At 39.2% G+C, this 16527-nt stretch overlaps 1 protein-coding gene and 1 long non-coding RNA gene across 7 annotated transcripts in view; one reads left to right on the plus strand and one right to left on the minus strand.

The window, feature by feature from the left end:
* Positions 1-16527, minus strand: part of LOC143017867 (putative methyltransferase-like protein 25) — a 34636-nt gene that overhangs the window by 16637 nt on the left and 1472 nt on the right. For 4 of the 6 annotated variants that reach the window (XR_012965717.1, XM_076172862.1, XM_076172863.1 and 1 more), the window contains exons 3-6: positions 8649-8766; positions 7339-7487; positions 3768-4670; positions 2511-2669 (exon numbers count right to left, since the gene is read on the minus strand). Coding sequence is in view for 5 of the 6 variants with exons in the window: in XM_076172862.1 (XP_076028977.1) it covers positions 2511-2669; positions 3768-4670; positions 7339-7487; positions 8649-8766 (1329 nt within the window). In the remaining variant the exon portion in view is untranslated. Of the gene's footprint in view, positions 1-2510; positions 2670-3767; positions 4671-7338; positions 7488-8648; positions 8767-8866; positions 8909-9846; positions 9981-16081; positions 16200-16527 lie in introns of those variants that run through there. The other 2 variants (XM_076172867.1, XM_076172866.1) reach the window with 2 other exon arrangements.
* LOC143017869 (uncharacterized) lies at positions 2653-16085 on the plus strand. The gene is made up of 3 exons (XR_012965718.1): positions 2653-2770; positions 2941-3108; positions 15543-16085. It is a non-coding gene; the product is annotated as an uncharacterized LOC143017869 (long non-coding RNA).

Here is a 16527-nt window from a genome sequence, read left to right on the forward strand (position 1 = left end):
CTATTCCCCGTCCTTACATAAGGCGCATCTGACCATAAGGCGCACCTGGTCTCATCATCGGATAATCATGCATGATGACTGACGACACGAGGTCGATCGATCCCGCATCCACACAAGGCAGGCCGTGGACGACAGAGCTGTCTGGCTGGCATGACCAAATGGCACAATAAAGTACTCTAGATTTTAGGCTATCCCAACAATTATTTAGCACTTTTTAGTATCGCATAGCCTTACTTAAAACTTTTCATCCATCATGTCCCCCCATCCACACTGACTGCATCATGCATCTCATACGGTTTACCATGTTTACAGCATGTATGACATGTATGATGCACAGCATCTGTTGTCGTCGTTGTTTGCAATTCCACACATTACGGGGATTGTGGGGAATAAAACCAACATTAGCAGTTTTATTCCCGGAATTCTTGATTCACTTGAAAACACAAGATTTAAGATTTAACAAATGACTACAGTCTGAGTGGAGCGAGACTAGACCAATGCAAAATGGCTGTCTGTGTTGTGGACGCTATCATGTCATAGCCATGATAGCGTGAATGAATGTGGTGGCATGGACTCGAAAACTGTCGAAGTTTTCGCAATTTTCTTGTCAAGATACATGCATCTTGGTTATAACTTGGTTGTAACTTTTGCCAGGCCTATGCACTGTCGCTGTCAGCAGGCTGGCTACGAAATGTGTCAAAATAGTATGTCACTGTCCGAAGCATTTTTTTGCACTGAAGCCACACATAAGGCGCACCACCCGATTTTAGCCAATTTCAAGGGATTTTGCCCATGCCTTATGGTCCGAAAAATACGGTAGCTTTTTATGTAGTACTTTGTCAAATGCTTTTTGTAAATCTAAGAAGGCACAATCTGCTCATCTGTCCCTTTCTTGTATTATTTCTATGTATTTCTATGTATGTATGAAGGCATGATTATGCCAACAGCACTGTATGGGGCAGAGACATGGAACATAAGAAAAGAAGAATTTAAATGTGTTTGAGATGAAATGCCTGAGAAGTATGGTAGGGGTTACTAGGCTGGATAGAGTGAGAAATGAGGAGGTGAGGATGAGTTCAGGGATGGAAAGGGAGTTGGGAGATAGGATTGATGAAAGAGTATTGGGATGGTTTGAACATATGGAAAGAATGAGTCAAGAAAGATTAGTAAAAGAGGTGTGGAAGGCAGAGGTGGAAGGAGTGAACATGAGGGGGCGACCAAGGATAAGATGGATGGATGGGGTTAAAGGGTCATTGGGAAAGAGGGGAATGTCTGTTGAGGAAGGAATAAGATAGGGGTGAGTGGAGAATGGTTGTGTATGGATGATGCTTCGATGCATGGAAGGGAGTGGGTAGTGGATGGAGGGGTCAGGGAGTATGTGTGAATGATATTTTGATACAGCCCAAAGGGATTTCTCCCTGTCTTCTCTTTTTCTGCATGAGGGGACAGAGAGCGGGGGTTGCCGCTTAAATGAAGCGGCCTTACTGTGGACATGCTGTATCTTGCTACGTTGCTTCTGACCTAGGGCAGTGGGTGAGACACAGGGATGATCCATCATCCAGGAAGAGCCAAGATAAGAGGGAGGGAGTGGGGTATGTGGGGATGGAATGGGTGGGAGTGGATTTTATGCTTTTATTTTTGGCTACCTCCTTTGTAAGGGGGAAAAGCCTTTGGTATATGTATATAAAAAAGCCTCCAAAAATCCTTATCTTTTGCTAAAGCTTTCTCACATATCTGCCTTACAACAAAATTCTGATCCACACAACAACTATATTTCCTAAACCCACACTGTTCCTCTCCTAATCCTCTCGACTAAAACCCTTGTACAATCCTTCACAGCTACACTCAGCAAATTATTCCTTCTGAAACTACTACAATTACATTTGTCCCCTTTTTCCTTGTAAATCAAAACTATATAGGCACTCCTCCAATCCTCAATCCTCTGGCACTCTACCATCCCTTAGACACACATACCTCACTAACCAGTCCACTATCACTGTACCTCCCTTCTTCAGACACTCCACATGACATCTCTCTAACCCAGGTGCCTTACCTGCTCTCATCATTTTCAAAACAAATTGCACCTAATCTTTTCTTATTTCTCCTCTATTTCCTCTCCCATCAGTCATTTTCTTAGTGCCACCCACTACTACCACCAATCTCTTCCTATCCTCCTTCACATTCAACAGCTCTCTAAAATACTCTGCCCATCTTCCTTTAATGTCTGTCAATCGATGCCTTTTACCTTTTCTCTTCTACGTGACTCACCTCCCCTTCTTCTCTTAACTTCCTTCCAAAACACCTTTATACTCAGCAAATAAAAGAACCCCCAATTCTAAGGTGTTGACTAACATGCCAACATATACAATACATCTCATAGGACCACTTGCAGGTACCCACTGTTGGCTCCAATTTAGTCGATATTACTGATTTATATACATGTTCTTTAGTGATGATCAACACTTTAGTTATGAATGTACAAAAATACATAAAGATATAATCCAGCATACCTCTAAACCCATCTCCAACTTCTTGAATGCTGCTGTTGTGTACTCATGGAAATTACTGCACTTTGCAGCTATCCGTCCCACATGTGCTGATGTGTCCATGCCCTTCTCTTGCATCAGGACTTGTAGTAGAGCTCTCCAGAACAAAGCTGTGCCTCCAATCTATGAAAACAATGATCAATCAATGAATCGTTGCCTTTAGCTTGTATATCCACATTTCCAACAAATATTTTTCAGTACAATGTGGACTTAGTAACAATGTGGTAAGTGCTGAAAATATTGTTTTTTTTTAAGAGAAGATTAGATAACTTTATGAATGTGAATGAAAGGTGGTAAGGGACATGGAACTGCTGACTGTAGGCCTTATTGTCTCTTGCAGTTTCTTACATTCTTATGTTCTTATGACTCCTAATTTTATTCTGGATTATTCCAGATGATTCTAATCAGTTGAGCTGTCAATGCCAAGGTAAAGGGATTAAGACACCTTCCATCCACCCCTTTGCTATGGTGATACCATGTAGAGTCTATTCGAATACATAAGGATTTCATTCTCCTGACGGAATATCACAGTAAAAAGTTTGATGATGTATTACATGGAAAGGTAAGACTGTAAAATCCTCTAACATAAGTTACTACTCCTAGGGGATATTTTGAGTTCCTGCTACATTTTTTCAACCTTACACCCAAATCAAAGAGGAATTTTGAAACAATACAGCACATAAAAAAAAAAAATAAAAAAAAAATTAAAATCAAAAGTTTATTTGAAGTTCACTAAAAACTTTAGATAGCTATTCTTCATAATGATTTCCCCAATCTTCTCTTTTTCTATATGAGGGGACAGAGAGGAGGGTTGCTGATTAAGTGAAGTGCCCTTGCTGTGGATGTGCTGTGTCTTGCTGCCTTGCCTCTGACCCAAGGCAGTGGGAGGAATACAGGAATGATCTGTCATCCATGAGGAGCTAAGATGAGAGGGAAGAAAGGGTGGTGGAAGGGAATGGAGTGGGTAGAAGTGCAATGGGTGGGAGTGGGTACTTGCCTTTTGACTTGGCTTTCTCCCTTGTAAGGGGGAAAAAGCCCTTAGTACAAAGATGGATAGAATTTTATTCTGATTCAAGCCAGACAATCTTATTCAACAAAGAGAAACTTCCATGCTTCATAGAGTTCATGAGATGGTGGAAGAGGAAGTTGTATGGTAAAGATACTTAAGAATCTTTATAAAAATTCCAGAGACAAATGATTGAACAATATATTGATACTCACATCTTTATTATGTGCTAGCCTGTCAGCAGGCTGAGCTGCCAGCATTCGAGCATTTCGGCCAAGGGCAAACTGCTGCTCCAGTAAATAAGAGCTCATTGGGAAGGCCTTGGCTTGAGGTGTTGAATTTCTTGATGGATGCAGTGGGTCAAGTTCCGAAGATGTATACCTGATGTCTGTTGATGGTCCTGGGGAACTGTTATGTCTGGGAAAGTCTTGGTCCTCATTCATTTTCCTATTCATAAGTGGTGAACTCTCTACTTTGTCTTCAAAAACTTTAGAATTATCAGAACTTTTTTTAACAATAAATGGGTTTTCACAAAATTCTTCATCCATAAGGTGATAACAACAGCCAACATTACATAAAAATTTTACATGTAAATTTGAACAAAATATCCTGAGACTGCTGGCTGCAAGGTTACCACATGTATGTAAGCCAACTAAACTTGTCTTGTCAATTGCTGCAACTTCATCACTTTTTCCTTCCTTTTTTTGAGTACACACATCAAACATGTTCTTATCATAATCATACTCCAGAGTTTGTGTTTCACAATCACAGTTCTGTAAATCCACATTATCAATGGACACCTTTTCAATACCATTTACAATAGTACTACCTTCTCTACAATTTTCCTCATTATATGAATGTAAACCTTCTACTAATAATGCCATCAAGTTTGTTTCTTCTGTGACAAATCTTGTCACCCCAAGAAGTAATGCTTGGGGTGCATTAATCATATCTCCAAGCACTGGATTTTCCTCTCTGCTTTCATCTACTTGATGTTCAGTGTTGGTTTCAACCTGCTTCTTTTTTGAATGCTTCTTTTTTCTCCAATTCTTTCCTTTCTTGACAACCCCAGTAGCCAGAAACTCCTTCTCATTCCTGACTACACTTTTCCAGTATTTCTGCAATAATACTATTAATATTAATATTAATAATAATAATAATAGTAATCATAACAATGAATAATAATAAAAAGAAATACATTTGCATATCTTGAAATTAAAAAACATACATATGTATAACAAAAAGCGCTTTCCCCCTTATAAGGAGGCTGGCCAGCCATGGCATGCATAACACACTTCACCTATCCTAAACCCATCCCTCACCCATTTGTTGTCCCTTTTATCTTTGTTCCTTGTGAGTGAAGGGTCATCCCTGTCCCCCACCCACTGCTCAGGTTAGAAGCAAAGCTTCAAGACAATGAAATAAATAAATAAATTTAGAATACACACATTCATTGATGGGTGTACATTAAGGGCAGTGGACAGGATGCAGTGATGACCCGTCATCCAGGAGGTGCCAAGATAAGAGGGAGGGAGGAGGGTGGAGGGGAGTGGAATATATAGGAAATGGAATGGGTGGGAGTGGTTTCTATGCCTTTTTCTTTGTGGCTACCCCCCATGTAGGGGGAAAAAGCCTTTGGTATATGTATGTACGTATGTATGTATGTATGTATGTATGAAAAATATGTAGTGAGGCAAAAGATAGAAGAGACACAGCTTGGAAAAGATGGAAAAAAGAAAAAAAATAGGTAATTAGCAAATATACATCAAACTAAGAAATGAATATGTGAAAAAATGCCGGAAAAAAACAAAACTATGAAAAAGACATAATACATAAGTGTAAGGATCAACCTAGATTATTCTGCAGGTATGTGAATAGTAAATTGAAAAATAAACAAGAAATAGTAAAACTATGTCAAGGAAAAGAGGAATATAAAGAAGATGTAGAAATGGCAGAGGTTATGAACAAACATTTTAAGTCTGTATTCACAATAGAAAATGCACGTAATTGGGAAGAAGAAAAGGTAGAAAGATCTCTCCAATGAAAGAAAGAAATGTAACACAAAAAGAAATAAGGGTCTAAATAATAAACCTTGTTGTCAGAAAATCACACAGTCCAGACAGAATTGCAAATTGGATACTAAAAGAATGTATAGCAGACAAGATATGTAAAATAATAGATTTTTCACTCAAGGAAGAAAAGGTACCAAAAGATTGGAAAAATGCAAATATTGTACCAATATATAAAGGAGATAAGGAAGACCCAACAAACTATAGACAAGTCTCCCTTACAAGCATACATACATACATATACCAAGGCTTTTTCCCCCTTCCAAGGGAGGTAGCCAAAAAGGGAAAGGCATAAAAACACTCCCACCCATTTCATCCCTAAATACACTCCACACCCCTCCCACCCTTCCTCTCATCTGAGCACCTCCTGGATGACGGGTCATCCCTGCACCCTGCCCACCGCCCTGGGTCAGAAGCAGTGTCGCAAGACACAGTACATCCACAGCGAGGCCGCTTCATTTAATCGGCGACCCCCCCTCTCCGTCCCCCTTTGCATATAAGGCGAGGACGGGGAGAAATCCCTTCGGGCTTACAAGCACACTAGCTAAAACATGTGAAAAAGTTATCAAAAGTATATGGATTAAACATCTGGAAGAAGATAAGATACTGAATCTAAAACAATTTGGCTTTTGACAAGGAAGATCTTTTGCCACCAACTTGATTTGTTTTTATTCAAGGCTAATAAGACATAATACAAGAAGGGATGGATGGGTGGATTGTGCTTTTCTAGATTTACAAAATACATTTGATAAGGTACCACACAAAATACTAACAAGAAAATTTGTAATAGGAGGCGTACAAGGAAAATTAATTAAATGGATGGAAGATTTTTGAACGGGAGAAAACTAAGGGTGGTAGTTAGAGACAAAACTTCATCTGGGAACAAATGATAAGTGGAGTCCCACAAGGTTCTAGACTAGCTCTGATAATGTTTGCCATATATATAAATGACATGGATGAAGGTACAGAATGTTATATGAACTTCTTTGCAGATGATGCAAAACTACTAAAGAAAATAAGTACAGAGAGATCTGGACAAAGTCTGGAAATGGAGCCAAAAGTGGGAAATGAACTTCAACATCAAGAAATGCAGTATGATGGAGTTTGGAAAAAGTAAGAATATAATATCTGGGCAATATAAGGCTGGTGCAAAAGAAATAAAAAAGTTAGCTCAGAAAAGAACCTAGGAGTAATTATTGGCAAAGACAAGCATATCAACAAAATAGTTGGAGAAACCTACAATTTGCTAAGAAAAAGTTGGCCTTTAACTACATAGATGAGGAAATTGTAAAGAAAATATTAGTCATGCTGATAAGACCAAGATTGGAGTACTGTGCAACACCATGGAAACCAACAAAAAAAAAATATATATATATATAAAGAAATTAGAAAGAATCCAAAGAGCAATGACAAAAATGGCACCAACATTTATTAAAGTGGGACAGAAGAAAAACAAGAGGACATGAAAAGAAACTCAAAAAGGATAGTTATAGAAGAGATCTAAAAAAGAATAGTGTTCCACACAGAGTGATAGATGTCTGGAATAAATTGGATGAAAAAAATAGTATGTGAAGAAACCATATAGGAATTTAAGAACAAATTAGATGCTGAGAGATACAAAGATGGGTCACTATGAGCATAGCTCCCTTCCCATATAATACAACTAAGTAAATACACAATTAGGTAAGTGCATGTACGCAACGGCTCTATATATTACCTGCAATCTCTCTTTCCTCACAAGAGCTACTTTGGTGTTTGTGTTGCTAGAGTCAATAGCAAGGACATTGATGCCATGTTGGACAACCAATGAGGTACTCAAGTAACCTTTGCCACTTCCTAGATCAAGAACCCACTCTATCCCACTTCCTGAAAAAGAAGAAAAATACTCAGTGAAATTCATCTTCAATCAGTCAATCAATCTGTTGCCCCAGGTTTCTTACAGGAGACCCACAGCTTCCAGGTAACTGGTAATAGCCACCAGATTAGCCCATAAGTCACTCAAGGAAGAAATGTGCTATTGTCCTGGTATGGCTAGGGTAAGGCAGTGTAAGATGAGGTATCTGATGTCCTATGTGTGGCAATTCATTTCTGAACTGGATGGTGACCTGAATGCAAGCATGCTAGTGTGGTTCTTAGTTCTCTTGGGAAGGCTTTTTATGTGGGCCTTTTTAACTGGAGGGATTTGATGAAGCAGGGAGTTCGGTGGTCATTCTTGAATAATTTGTTTTGTAATCTGATTATGAATGTGTTTTTGTGTGCATCTGTTGTGTATCTATCTAATTGTAGTATACAGAAAAGGAGCAGCACTCATTGGGTCCTGTCTTCTACTCTCCAGTTTTATCAAACCTATCCTCAAGTACAGGTGGAAGGTTGCTGTAGATGTTAAGAGGAATATCCTGCTGGTGCTTTTATTGATAAATTTTTATTCTTCTTCTTATTATCATCATTATTATTATAATAATAATAATAATTATTATTATTAAGTTCGTGAGGCTTGTGAAATGTAGTGTGAAGGGTGTTTGATGTTTACGGTTCTGGCGTAGAATTGTGTTCCTGTTATTTTCATGTGTCCTATGGGGAAGATTTTGGTTTATGGGTGCAGGTGTTCTATTAGGGTGGTTTTGGTGTATTTATTTATTATTCTCAGTGCTTTCTCTTATATAACTTATGAGGTGTCTATTTGTTTTCCTGATTCTTGGGAACCATGATGTGGAAGCATAGTTGAATGAGATTCTTAAGAAATGTAGACTATAATTAGGGTTTCCTTCTACTGAGCAAAACATATGCTTATGATTAATTTTGGTATGTTTATTTTCTTGTTGAGATTCACTGTTAAATCTTTGACATGTAGACTAAAAGTCATGCAAGTATCAAAAATGAAGTAAAGAATGAGACAGAGAGAGAGAGAGAGATTACATCAATGACAACAACGTGGCACCCTGCATGTTCAACTGAACATGGCAGAGTTTAAGTCATAATGAGATCCTTGATCTTCCTAACTCCATTACAAAACACAAAAATGTTCACCTTGAGTCAACTGTGCAATAGCACTACTCATCACTTCCACTTCATGACTTTTCTTCTCTGACATAACATTCTTCATCTGTAGTGCTGAAACATCAGTGCCTTTATGGTTATCCAGAATCTGTGTAAAGGAGCATAAATGTAATGATTTATTCAGACATATGAGGCTACCTCCCTTGTAAGGGGGAATAAGCCTTGGGTATATGTATGTATGTATTAACCTGATCCCCAACATTTGTGGGTTCCATGTTTGCTGTTCACATTTTTTTCATAGGTTATTTTCTATTGAGGAGGGTTTATTTTTTATGCTTTTGGTTGATGTTGAAATTTATTTAGTTGCATCCTGGTTATTTCTTTATGCTTTCCATGAGTCTGGGGCATTTGGAAATTATTCTATGCCCTCTAACCACACAAATGTTAGAGTTCAGGTGTAGTCAAATGAATATACAAATTACAAATATTTATCAAAACTTGGTGACAGACACCTCAATTATTAACCTAACTTAAATATATATACCAAAACTACTTAAAAAAACATTATGGAATATCTATGAGGTGGAATTTTTTTTTTTGGAAACTAAATCCAAAGCATATATACAGTACAAGGATGCACATACTGCTAAACTGAGCAGTAACTGTCATCAATCAGTCTGCTGACTGTCACTGTTCTGTGAACTTCGTTAACTTTGCCACTGAAGTTTTGGTGACAATGTGCATAGGCACATTTGTGATTTCATTATAGAGTGCAAACTAAATTGGAGACAAAACATCAAATTCTGGGTCAAACTTAGCAAATCTACAATGGAGACCTGTGGCATGATTCAGCATATGTATGACAATGAAACAATGAGTTGTACGAAATGTTTTGAGTGGCATACAAGCTTGAAGAGTGCAGAACATCACTAGAAGATGACAAAAGGTCAGGACAACCTTTCATGGGCTGAATAATTGTATTTATCCAATTGTAGTATTCAGGAAACAAGCAATGCTAGTTGGGTCCCATCTCCTACTCTCCAATTTATCACCTTGGCTCTTCCAAATATTTATGCATCTATATGGAAAACTGTATTTTTTCACATCCTTTAGACATAGTCTTCCTTAATTTGTTATTGTGACCTCTTGAAGCCCTCCTATCTTTAAACATGAGATCTTTTGTAAATGTAGTCTATTCCTTTTAGTGACCCAAATAATGTAATCATACCTCTTTCTCTTCAATCTTTCAAAGTAGGCAGATCCTGTGATTTTAGTCTTTCCTTATATGGTTTATCTGCCAGGTTGGGAACTAGTTTGCTTGCTGCGCTTTCTATTCTCTTGATTTTGCTTATATCCTTCACTCTGTACGAGGACCATACCATTGATGAATTTCCAGTCTTGGATCGATAAGGATTTAAATTAGTTTGTCATCATCTCTTTGTCCATTTAATGAAAATCCACTTTAATCTTCTACTACAGTTACAAAGGATGAGCATACCAACAAGAGACCTTTTGGTCAATAACTAAATCAGATGCAAAAAATTCATACATATACCAAGATCTTTTTTTCCCCTTAAAAGGGAGGTAGCCAAAGTCAAAGGCATAAGTCCACTCCCACCCATTTCATCCCAACATACTCCACTCCCATTCACTACCCCTCCCTCCCTCCCTCTTTTCTTGGCTCCTCCTGAATGACAGATCATCCTTGCATCTCACCCACTGCCCTGGGCCAGAAGCAATGTAGCAAGACAGCACATCCATAGCATGTAGAAAAAGAGAAGACAGGGAGAAATCCCTTTGGGCTGCATCAAAATATGATTCACACATACTCCCTCACCCCCCATCCCCACCCACTCCCTTCCATGCATCACATCATCATCCATACACAACAGTTCTCCACGAAATGGATGTGAATTTTTTTTTTTATAAATAAATGGATAAATAGAATAAATAATGATAACTAATAAACAGATAATGATATATACATGTTTAAAAAATAATTGTATATATTCACATCAACAGTGTGTGTTAGTGATATGTCTGTCAGGTGACAGGTTGTCTTTAATCAACACTCCCAAATGTTTCTCTTCTTTTGCTTTTGTAGTGTATTCACTTCCCAAGGAATAGTGTAAAGATGGTCTTTAACAGCTTTTGCCCATTTCCAGTACTTTGCCTTCTTTGGTACTGAAATTTATTTCCCATTCTTGGCTTGGCTCCATGCAGCAAAAATAGTGTCTAGATCTTTTTCCAACAGTCTACAGTTCTCCTTGTTTTTCATTCTTATTATGATTTTTCCCCATCTGGGGTATTGGATGCATGTTGTTGTGGCTAAGTAGCATGCAGCTAATACTTTAGGGTCTATATGGGGCACCCCTATGGACCAGAGGCACACATCAATTTATCTGTGCTAGAGGAAATCTCTGTTCATAGAGAAATTATGATATCTTATTATACTGCGGCTGTCCCTCTGTTATGCTGTCCCCCCACCCCTTCTTACTGTCCTGTACCAATTCTCTGAATATTCATTTCCATTTTTCGCCTAATATTCCTAAAAAAAAAAGTATAGGCATAAGAGGGTCTAGGAGTTTTCCAATCAGTACAGATAAGAGTAAAAGGGAAGAGATAGGCAGTAAGTTTGTAAGAAGAAAGATGGATGTGTTGGCATTGAAAGAAACTAAGTTGAGAGGGAGGAGCAAGTGTGAGTTTGGGAGTGTAGTTGGGAGGTCCTCAGGAGTGAAGAGAGGATAAGGGAGAGAAGGGGTGGCTATACTAGTAAGTAAAGAGGTAGGTAAGCGTGTTGTGGAATGGAAGGTTTCTTCAAGGTTAATGTGGATGAAGGTGAAACTGGGAAGGGAGATGTGGGTTTTTAAGTGCATTTGGGCCTGTTAGTGAGAAGATTGCACAGGAAAGGGAGGTTTTTTGGATGGATTTAAATGAGTGCATAGAGGGATTAGGGAGAAATGTTCATGTAGTGGTATTGGGAGACCTTAATGCTAGGATGGGAAATGAACCAATACTTGGAATGATTGGGAAGTGTGGAGTTCCAGGAAAAAATTGTAGTGGAGAGTTGATGATGGAGATGTGTCTAAAGAGTTGATGATAGCAAATACAGTGTTTCAGAAGAAAGTCAAATATAAGTACACATGGGAGAGGGTGGTGGATGGAAGGGTGGTAGTGTGTTAATGGACTATAAAATGGTAACCAGGATTATAGTAGAAAGAGTTAAGGATGTACATGTTCTAAGGAGAGAGAGTGGGGGAAATATCTGATCATTTTGTGGTGAAAGGTAAGTAGAGAGTGGAGGATAGATGGAGAAAGAGGAAAAGTACAGAAGGTAGGGAGGTGCTTAGAGTGAACTGCTTAAATGAGAAAGAAAAGGAGTACAAGAAGAAGCTGAGAGAGGAGTGAAGGATAGAGTAGAATTAGGAGTGGAGGAGGAATGGGGATGTTTCAAAGAGGGAGTGACAAGGTGTGTAAAGATGGTGAGTGGAACAAGGAGGATGGGAGGAAATAGAAGAAAGGGTAGAGTGTGGTGGGATGAGGAAGCAAAGGAGGTTGTAGGAGAGAAGCAGGCTTTCACAGATTGGTTACAAAATAGGATGAGGGAATCATATGAGAGGTACAAAGTAAAGAGAAGAGAAGTAAAGCATAAGATAAAGGAGGCAAAAAAGAGAGCAGATGTGAAATGGGGAACGAGTATGACAGAAATTATTTAAAGTAATAAGAAATTTTTTTGGAAAGAAATTAAGAGAGGAAGAGGAGGCAAATTAAGTAGAGAAGAAAAGGTAAAAGGTGCAGATGGGGAGATCATAATGGAAGAGAAGGTAAGAGGAAGATGGGCAGAGTACTTTAGGAAGTTGCTAAATATGAAGGAGGACAGGGAGGGAAAGGTAGTTGCAGTGGGAAGTGCTAAGCAAATGACTGTGATGAGCGAGGAGAATGGAGAAGAAATAAGGAAAGATGAAGTGAAGGCAGTTGTTAAGACAATGAGAGCAGGTAAGGCACCTGGGTTGGATGGATGTCATGTAGAATGTCTGGAAAAAGGAGGTACAGTGATAGTGAACTGGCTGGTGAGGTTATTTAATGTTCAAGAGAGGGTAGAGTGCTGGCGGACTGGAAGAGTGCCTGTATAGTTCCACTTTACAAGGGAAATGGGGACAAGTGTGAGTGTAGTTCCAGAGGGATCAGCTTGTTAAGTGTAGTTGGGAAGGCTTATGGGAGGGTCTTGACTGAGAGGATTAGGAGAGGAAAAGAGAGAGTAATTGGTGAGGAACAGTGTGGGTTTAGGACAGGTAGGGGTTGTGTAGATCAGATTTTTTGTGGTAAGACAGATATGTGAGAAAGCTATAGGAAAAGGTAAGGATGTTTTTTGGGCTTTTATGGATTTGGGAAAGGCTTATGACAGGGTAGACAGAGAGGCACTGTGTGAGGTATTGCAGAGATATGGGATATGGGATATAAGGAAAGCTTTTAAGAGCACTCAAGAGTTTTTATGAGAGTAATAGTGCTTGTGTTAGGATTAGAAATGGAGAGTGAGTGGTTTGGGGTAAAGCCGATATATCATCAGGGATGTGTTATGTCACCCTGGCTGTTCAATTTATACATGGATGGGGTGGTGCGAGAGATAAATGCAAGGGTAATAGGTCAGGGATTAGAGATTGTTAAAGAAAATGGAGAAAAGTGGGAGGTAGGCCAGTTGTTGTTTGGTGACAACACTGTACTTGGAGCAGGATCAAAGGAGGGGTTGATGAAGCTAGTGACAGATTTTGGGAGAGTGTGCAAAAGAAGGAAGTTGAAAATAAATGTGAGTAAACATAAGGTGATGAGATGTACAAGGGGAGAGAGTGGCAGCAGAGTGGAAGTAAAAATTAAGGGAGAGAGACTGGAGGAAGTGGATAGTTTTAGATACTTGGGTGTGAATGTGGCATGAAAGGGAGGAGTGGAGGTGGAAGTAGAATGCAGATTGAGAGGAGTAAATGCCTTGGGGGATTAAAAAGTGTAATGAGAAATAGGCATTTGGAATGGATACTAAGAGGAGATTGTATTTACCTAGTTGTATTTTACGAGAAGAGAGCTATGCTTGTACTGACCTATCTTTGTATCTTTCAGCATCAAGTTTGTTCTTAAATTATTATATAGTTTTCGCACTCACTGTTTCCTCATCCAATTTATTCCAGATATCCACCACTCTGTGTGAGAAACTATTCTTTTTCAGATCTCTTCTATAACTATCCTTTTTAAGTTTCTTTTTATGTTCTCTTGTTTTTCTTTTATCCCATTTTAGTAAATCATCTCTATTGAGGACTTTCATCCCTTTCATAATTCCATAGATGGTCAGTAGATCTCCTCTCTCTTCTTTGTTGCAGGGTTAGCAGTTTGAGTTTGGACAATCTTTGTATGTCAGTTTGGAGAGTGCTGGTGCCATCTTTGTCACTGCTCTTTGGATTCTTTCTAATTTCTTTATATTCTTTTTTGTGTTAGATGTCCATAGTGTTGCAGTGTACTCCAGTCTTGGTCTTATCAATGTAACTAATATTTTCTTTACCATTTCTTCATCCAAGTAGTCAAAGGCCACTTTCACTGATCTTAGTAAACTGAAGGAGTGATTGTGCTGATGGCACTGTATGGGGCAGAAACATGAAACATAAGAGAGGATGAGAGAAGGAGTTTGAATGTGTTTGAGATGAGGTGCCTAAGAAGTATGATAGGGGTTACTAGGCTGGATAGAGTGAAAAATGAGGAGGTGAGGAGGAGAATGGGGGTGAAAAAGGAGTTGGGAGATAGGGTTGTTGAAAGAGTATTGGGATGGTTTTGACACATGGAAAGAATGAGTGAAGAAAGACTAGTAAAAGAGGTGTGGAAGGCAGGGGTGGAAGGAGTGAACATGAGGGGGCGCCCTAGGATGAGATGGATGGATGGGGTAAAAGGGGCATTAGGGAAGAGGGGATTGTCTGTTGAGGAAGGATGGGAGAGGACAGAAGATAGGGGTGAATGGAGTGTATGGATGATGCTGTGATGCATGAAGGGGAGTGGGTGGGGGATAGGGGATGAGGGAATATGTGTGAGAGATAAAATGATGCAGCCTAAAGGGATTTCTACCTGTCTTCTCCTTTTCTGCACGAGGGGACGGAGAGGGGGTGTTGCCGATTTAATGAAGCAGCCTTGCTGTGTATGTGCTGTGTCTTGCGACACTGCTTCTAATCCAGGGCAGTGGGCAAGATGCAGGGATGGCCCATCATCCAGGAGGTGCCAAGATAAGAGGGAAGGAGTGGATGGGAGTAGAGTATGTTGGGGATGGAATGGGTAGGAGTGGTTTTTATGCCTTTGTATTTTGGCTACCTCCCTTGTAAGGGGGAAAAAACCTTTGGTATATATATTATGATTTTTGTATAATCTACAAACATGTCATACTTTCAATTATAACATGACAGACAAAAACCATTATTGGTGCAAGCATGAAACCTTGTGGTACTCCACTCATTACTGCTCTCCATCCTGCCATCTTATCTTTTACTACTGTCCTTATGTATCTTCCTTTGTGCACTTGGATTGTTGGAGATCCATTAATGATGTTGCTGTCATTGTCTGCGTGTCATGTGAAACAGTATAGGTATGCCTTACATCTGACTTGAACCTGCACTGCATTACTGGAAAGATCATGACCTGGTTTCTGACCCCCTGAACATCAGGAGCGATGAACCTGTCTGCCACAAGTTCTATCAGTATGCCTTGGATGACCCAACCTTTACATAGAAGGTCATCACTGAGGACATGGCATCTGCAGGGGGGGAGGGGCCAAGGGGAATTTATGGTAATAAACAATTGATAAATGTATGTGGTATTTTATTCATTTTGCATTTTCCATGTAATTTTTCATTCAATTTGTATTTTCCTTGCATTTTTTTTATTTTCCTTAAATTTCAGGTGCAGATGACCATGACTGACGACAGAATTTGGGTGGACAAGTATGACCCAGAAACCAAACAATAGTCTTTGCAATGGAGGAGCCCCATATCTCCATGACCAAAGATTGTAAGATGGTCAGCAGTATTACCATGAGCATGGGCATCATTTTCTTTGACATTTGCAAGGTTGTTACTTGTAAATTCATTCCCAGGGCCAGACCATCAATGACATGTTCTACTACAATGTTCTGAGGCACCTGAGGGAGAACATTTGGTGGAAATAGCCTGAAATGTAACACTTCACCCCATACTATTCAACACATTGTGGAAGACTGCAGTATACACAATCATGCATGCACACAACACAACATACACTCAATAAAGGATTTGTGGGAAAACCCTGGTTCGGCCGTAGCATTCCTTGGGGAGACAGGACTGCTCGAACAGACAGTCTAGGGAACAACAACAACAACAATGCAACCTCTCACTGAATTCTTGTAATACACGAGTTCCTTGGCCACAAGAGCATGGTCACCCTTCTATACCTGCCCTGCTCACCAGATCTGGCCCATTGCAACTTCTTCCTGTAGATGAAGCTCCAGCTGGAGATGAGCTATTTTGACACCATGAAGAAGATTTGGTATGGATCACAAAGATGTCTCGACACATTTTTAGAATAACATATCCAAAATGTATTTCACAAATAGTAACAGTCCTAGGAGTACTGTATCACTGCTCAAATGTGCTATTGTGAAAAAGGATGGTCCCCAAACTTACATCAAGTACTTCCTTGTATATCAGCCAAGACTCAGAACTTTTTTAAACCACCTTGTACAGATTACATGATACAATATAAAACATTGATTCATGCACACACACTTACATTTGAGATATGTACTACAATTACAAATTACTACAGTTTAAAAGCAGTGTAGCTAAATATGTTTTTAAATTTTGAACATATATGAACTAAAAATACATACAAACATGCTTCAATTATTCTA

This window comes from Oratosquilla oratoria, chromosome 33, assembly GCF_046742065.1.
Source record: "Oratosquilla oratoria isolate Oo_2021 chromosome 33, ASM4674206v1, whole genome shotgun sequence".
Classification (NCBI taxonomy): domain Eukaryota; kingdom Metazoa; phylum Arthropoda; class Malacostraca; order Stomatopoda; family Squillidae; genus Oratosquilla; species Oratosquilla oratoria.